The sequence below is a fragment of the Oncorhynchus clarkii genome, chromosome 19, assembly GCF_045791955.1.
Source record: "Oncorhynchus clarkii lewisi isolate Uvic-CL-2024 chromosome 19, UVic_Ocla_1.0, whole genome shotgun sequence".
Taxonomy (NCBI): domain Eukaryota; kingdom Metazoa; phylum Chordata; class Actinopteri; order Salmoniformes; family Salmonidae; genus Oncorhynchus; species Oncorhynchus clarkii.
The window spans coordinates 59,320,027-59,323,096 of record NC_092165.1 but is presented as its reverse complement, the minus strand read 5'-3'; the positions used below and the strand labels follow the sequence as shown (position 1 = coordinate 59,323,096).

General features: G+C 42.8%; 1 protein-coding gene across 1 annotated transcript in view; it reads left to right on the top strand.

Moving 5' to 3' along the window:
- LOC139374540 (mucin-2-like) overlaps positions 1 to 2,013 on the top strand; it is a 33,940-nt gene extending 31,927 nt beyond the window's left edge. The window contains exon 12 of the mRNA XM_071115531.1: positions 848 to 2,013. Within this exon, the coding sequence (XP_070971632.1) occupies positions 848 to 1,429 (582 nt within the window). The 3' untranslated portion in view covers positions 1,430 to 2,013. The remainder of the gene's footprint in view (positions 1 to 847) is intronic.
- The last annotated feature ends 1,057 nt before the right edge of the window (positions 2,014 to 3,070 follow it).

Here is a 3,070-nt window from a genome sequence, read left to right as displayed (position 1 = left end):
GTGAAACATGATGTTATAACTAGTCCCTCTGTAGTGAAACATGATGTTATAACTAGTCCCTCTGTAGTGAAACATGATGTTATAACTAGTCCCTCTGTAGTGAAACATGATGTTATAACTAGTCCCTCTGTAGTGAAACATGATGTTATAACTAGTCCCTCTGTAGTGAAACATGATGTTATAACTAGGTTAGGTTCAATGCAATTGCGTGTGCATGTCACTAGTGGATAGTCCAGGCAGTTGACAGACAATGTCTTTATTGATGCTGAAATAGCTGAAAACAGAAACCCATGAATGAATCAGTGCCACATTCAATTTTTTTTGCAGAAATTGAGAAGTTTTCCTGCAAATGTAGATGATGTTGGTAAATATTTAAAAAATATATTAAAACATGTATTGTTCTTTTTCGTTAATGCCATTATTTGGTTTGTTTATAGATATAGAATAAATCTGTTTTCTTCCACTCCTATAGGTAAATATATTGTTATTAATAGATATAACACGTTTAAGCTACATACATGAAGTGGCAAATGCATTCTGTCATTAGTCTGGTTCTGTGCTTCAGAGTTTTCTGTGGTTCACTGATTCAGTGGTGCAATGGTTCAGTGGTTCACTGATTCAGTGGTTCAATGCTCAGTGGTTCACTGATTCACCGATTCGGTGGTTCATTGATTTGGCGGTTAGCTGATTTGGTGATTCACCGTTTAGGTGGTATTGGGACTATAATTAACAATATCATGTTAACTTATTTTTCTCTCTCTCTCTCTCTCTCTCTCGCTCTCGCTCTCGCTCTCGGGTCTAAGAGGAACATTCTGGGTCGCAGGAACTCTGAGGGGGAGCAATGCAGTGTCTTCTCATTCTCCTCCTCTTCCTCCTCCTCTCCTCCAACGGCCCTAGCCCCACCCCTCTGCGACCTCTAGAGGTGGGAAGTCGCTGCGACTCTGGAGCTGAGAGACTCCGCAGTACCGCCCCAAAACACCAGAGTCCGCCACCACATAGACAGAGCCAATCAGACACACACCTGCAGTTGGGAGTGAAGTCACACACCCACACACCTCATCCCTCTCCACACACGCACACAGTCCAAGTCCAGCTCCCATCTCTAGAAGTACCCCAGACTCAGTACAGACAGAGACACAGGAGGAAGGAAGAGTGGGCAATCACTGAGCGCCTGTTCCCTCTCCCCTTCTCATCCTCCCCATCCTACCCCTCTCTCTGGGGTTGGCGACCCTCCCCCACTCCCCCTTGCTCAGCCAGCCGACGTTTTGCTGCTCGCAGCCAACTACCTAGCAGTCCAATGACTGCCATCCAGGAACAAGAGGGGGAGGGGGATGGCGAATCACTGGAGAGTGAAGGGTTGGTCGAGACCATCGAATTGGCCCACGATTCACACAAGACTTTTGGATTGGTCAAGCTTTCTGACGGATAGACTGAGGCTACCAATGGCAGCCTTGATTGGCAGGACAGCAGGACTATGGAGAGACACGAAACTGATTGGACGTCAAGTCAACTGAATCATACTGTTCTCCAGACTGGCTTTTGTTATAGGATGCTTGTCTCGGTTAATAGATGACAGGACAGTGTAAATGTGGTTGTTTTCTGATGTGTTGCTTCAGTCCTCTGTCTAGTTTTAGTATGTAGCGGTATACAGTTTGAGATTCATGTTAAACTGTATATTAGAAATGTATTCTGTGGTTTCAGTTACCAAAGACAACGTGTCACTCCCAGTGAATCGGCAGCAGGGGGACATGTCTGAGAATGTATCCTTGATTGTGATTGGCATTTTGTTATCATGATTGTGATTGGCCTATTGTTATCATGATTGTGATTTGCCTATTGTTATCATGATTGTGATTGGTCTATTGTTATCATGATTGTGATTGGCCTATTGTTATCATGATTGTGATTGGTCTATTGTTATCATGATTGTGATTGGCCTATTGTTGTCATGATTGTGATTGGCCTATTGTTGTCATGATTGTGATTGGCCTATTGTTATCATGATTATGATTGACCTATTGTTATCATGATTGTGATTGGTCCAGAAATTGGAGGAATGGAATCTGCTGAAGTGATTTATATTTGTTTTATTTGATACTTAATCCTCTTTAAATCCTCTATTCATTTTTTATTTGACTTTAAGATATATATATATAATGTATTAAGTACATGCTTTACTTTGCAGAGTTCTCCATTCACTATAAAGTAACTTCTGTCTCCTGTATATTACTGTACCTTAACACCTGGATGTTGTACATTTTCTGACATGTGATTTCGGTAGAGGGCTTGTTTGTGTTTTTCTAGTCTATTTATTTGAAAACTGTGAATAAAATTGGGCCCACTGTATATCAGCGTTATCACTGGTGAGGTCAGGGGTCAGGGGTGGAATGTGGAGAGACTGAGTTTCTATGGAATATATGACATATCTAGAGGGATAGATGGGAGAGGGAGAGGTGAAGGCTGAATGTTGGCCCGGGACTGTGAATTAAAAAAAAAAATGAATTAAAAAATAAATATAGTACATAATTACAGATCCCTGTATGATTTACACACACACACACACACACACACACACACACACACACACACACACACACACACACACACACACACACACACACACACACACACACACACACACTCACACACATCCTCGCTCACACACTCGCCCACTCGCGCACACACACACACACACACACTCACACTCACACACATCCTCGCTCACACACTCGCCCACTCGCGCACACACACTCGCCCACACACACACACACGCACACACGCACACACACAATGCCTGCAGCTGAAACTCCTTAACTTCTTGCTCCTACTTGAGACGCATATGTCCCAAGTAGGCACCTGGAAATGCAAATGCGCTACGCTAAATGCTAAATGTACTCGTTAAAACTCAAACCTTGATCAAAATTCACAAGCAGGGTATTAAATTAAAGCTACACTCGTTGTGAACCTAGCCAGCAAGTCAGATTTTTAAAATGCTTTTCGGCGAAAGCATCAGAAGCTATTATCTGATAGCATGCACCCCCCAAAATGCCAGCTCGACACGTAAACAACA